Source organism: Lolium perenne, chromosome 6 (assembly GCF_019359855.2).
Source record: "Lolium perenne isolate Kyuss_39 chromosome 6, Kyuss_2.0, whole genome shotgun sequence".
Taxonomy (NCBI): domain Eukaryota; kingdom Viridiplantae; phylum Streptophyta; class Magnoliopsida; order Poales; family Poaceae; genus Lolium; species Lolium perenne.
In genome coordinates, this window is record NC_067249.2 from 139,239,986 (window position 1) to 139,242,794 (window position 2,809).

Sequence of the window (2,809 nt, forward strand, 5' to 3'; positions counted from 1 at the left end):
TAGGATTTTCCGTAACAAGCATGCGCCCGTACAAGTAGTTATAGAGAGAATCAAAACCGAGGCCAGATTATGGGTTTTGGCCGGTGCCAAGCATTTGGGCAATGTCATGCCGGGAGAGTAACGCCTTCGATGTAATCCGGGTTCCTTTTTGTAAAACTCTTCTTAATTAATAGATTAGGGCAAAGCTTTTGCCCTCGTTTCCAAAAAAAAAAAATTGGAAACCAGCTCAATTCAAGAAGGATATTTTTTCACTTCATTTTCTTCAACTCAAGTAGACAACAATGAACAAAAGAACCAACGTTACAGCGAGCCAGTGACTGATATACACCCCAGAGTAGCTGATCGGAAGAACAAACTTACAGACACACGCGCACAGACTCCTAGCACGAAGCTGCAGTCAGCAAACCAGCCATGACTGAGCTCCAGCAAACTGCGGCCTACCATTCCCTGGCACCTAAATTTCTACTGGGAACACACGTAGTATATACTTGCAGGGTCTCTTCGTGGCATCCCGAACAGCGAGAGCATAGTTACAACGATCAAGAAGAAGGAGAGGTCGCTTTGGGGTGCACCTTCTTCTTCATGAGCCCAAAGAACCCTCCCTTGCTGCTCGCACCCGCGGCCTTCTTCTCTCCGGCAGAGCCACCGCCGGCACCGCCCTCCTTGCTGTTCTTCCCTTCAACCCCGGCGGCGGCGGGCGCCGCCGCTTCGTCCATGCGCCTCATCTTCTCCTTGTAGGCGTTCCTGAGCACGTAGGCCTCGACGAAGTCTCCTCCCATCATGGACGCCATCTCCCAGCTCCTCTCTCGATTCTTCTGCTGCTGGTTAATTAAGTACTAGTCTGGGTAGCTAGGATATTGCTTCCAAATGTTTTGGGACTTGTGGGAGGGTTGAGGGGCGTGCTTGGCGGCTTATATAGGCTCTGATCGAGGCGCTGGGGGAGTCTAGAGGATTAGACTTGGCACGCAAGCTCACGCGATCGATGGGACTGTGGCGGTGAAAGCAGGAGCGGCGGAGAATGATCGGGATGCAACTTGGCGAGCACGGGAAAGGGATGGGAGCATGTCACGCGTGACGTAGGAGACGGGGTCTGCTTTGCACGGACGAAGGCGGCACGCACCGTAGGATTTGCACGTCCGTCAACGCTCGTTTGTGTGCGCCGCTCGCGCGGAAAGCCGGAAAAGGGGAAAGCTGCCGGAAGAAGCAGAGCAAGTACGCATGTGGTAAGGCCTCAGGTTATTTGACTCTCACAAGTCCAATTTTCAAACCAATTTTGGCAGCAGCTAGCTCGCCGGCTACGTCCTCATGGACTTGGAACCAGCCCACCGAGAATCAGAACATATCTGGCTCTGACGACATGTATGTCTCGCTAAGATAGAGTATTTGTTCACAGGGAGAAGACTGTTCGAAGATTTGTTCACTCTGGGAGAAGAGACTGTTCCCATAAATGGCGGCAGTTTTGTGGTGGCTTCATCAATCTTGAACCTCCGTGACTAGTTCACAACTTCACGGTGGGATAGATGGTTCTTGTGTGAAGGTACGTTATACTCGGTGTTTTTGTCGAAAAAAAACCCTAAAACTGAACTTTGAACCTTAAGGATTATATAAATATTAGATGGTATATTTATAAGCAATATGTAGTTTCACAAATATTATGCACTTTTAACAACTTGGATTAACCATCAGCCATTTTTGTTATATTCTGATCTAAATTCATATAAAGGGGAGGCTAACTTCGTACGAGCAGACTAAGATCCATCGGCGAAAGGTTTAGGTCTAATTAAAGGAGTGGAGTCTGGTGAGGGGGGTCTTGTTTGACAATTAGGAAGGATCTTTTTTGCAAACTAAAGAGGTTTCTTTATGGTCTGAAGCAAATCTCCAACACAATAGTGTAAAAGGGTTGATTCATTTATGCATACTCATGGTTTTAAGAGATCACGATATGATAGTTGTGTTTATATTAAGTTTGTTGATGGACCATCTACGTATTTGATGTTATATATTGATGATATGTTAATTGCTGCTAAGAGCACAAAAGAGATCACTACTCTTAAAAGCACAGCTAAATAGTTTTTTTTTAGGGGCACAACTAAATAGTAAGTTTGATATGAATGATCTTGGTGCTGCTAATTAAAAAAAAAAATACTAGGTATAAAAATACAAGAGAAGAAAATTCTAGTTGTTATTTCTTAGCTAGCAAAATTATATTAAAAAATTCCTTTATCACTTTAATAAGAATGATGTAAATTCTGTTAGTACGCCTATTGCTCCCCCCTTCAAGTTGCTAGTATTGCAATGTCCTGGCACTGATGCAGATTTTTAGTACATGTCAGGATTTTCATATTCTAGTGTTTTTGGTTATTTGTGTTAGAAATAATGTGTTAGTATCTAGTGTTCTACGCATACGTTATGTATTTGTATCAGCTGTGCACCGCACCGTGCAACTATAAATAGAAAGGAGAAAGGACTCGGATGGCATCCAAGTAGATTCTAGTCAATTTGACATGGTATCGAGAGCGACTTCTTCTGATACATCTACCTGATCGCCAAATCCCTACACATCCTCACCGCTGCCATCACTATGGCCCACCTTCCGTCCCGCTATCGTCTCTGCCTGACCACCATGGCGTGTTCCTCCAGCAGCCCTGCGATCCATCTTGGCGAGCCACCGACTGCAAAATTGACACATGAAAATTACCCTCTATGGCATGCACAAGTTTTGCCCGCCATCCGTGAACCTCAACTCGTTGGTCTCCTCGATGGGAGTGACGCTGCCCCGGCAAAGAGACTGACCGTCTCTCCATCCGCC

The 2,809-nt window shown here is 45.7% G+C and overlaps 1 protein-coding gene across 1 annotated transcript; it reads right to left on the bottom strand.

Moving 5' to 3' along the window:
- Positions 1-230: 230 nt before the first annotated feature.
- On the bottom strand, positions 231-904 carry LOC127326449 (uncharacterized). Its single transcript, XM_051353304.2, has one exon. It carries the CDS (start codon positions 789-791, stop codon positions 540-542), a length of 252 nt encoding a protein of 83 aa, XP_051209264.1. The 5' UTR covers positions 792-904; the 3' UTR covers positions 231-539.
- Between the last annotated feature and the right edge of the window lie 1,905 nt (positions 905-2,809).

Coding starts and splice junctions, on each gene's coding strand:
- LOC127326449 (XM_051353304.2), bottom strand. CDS start 791: ATGGCGTCCATGATGGGAGGAGACTTCGTCGAGGCCTACGTGCTCAGG.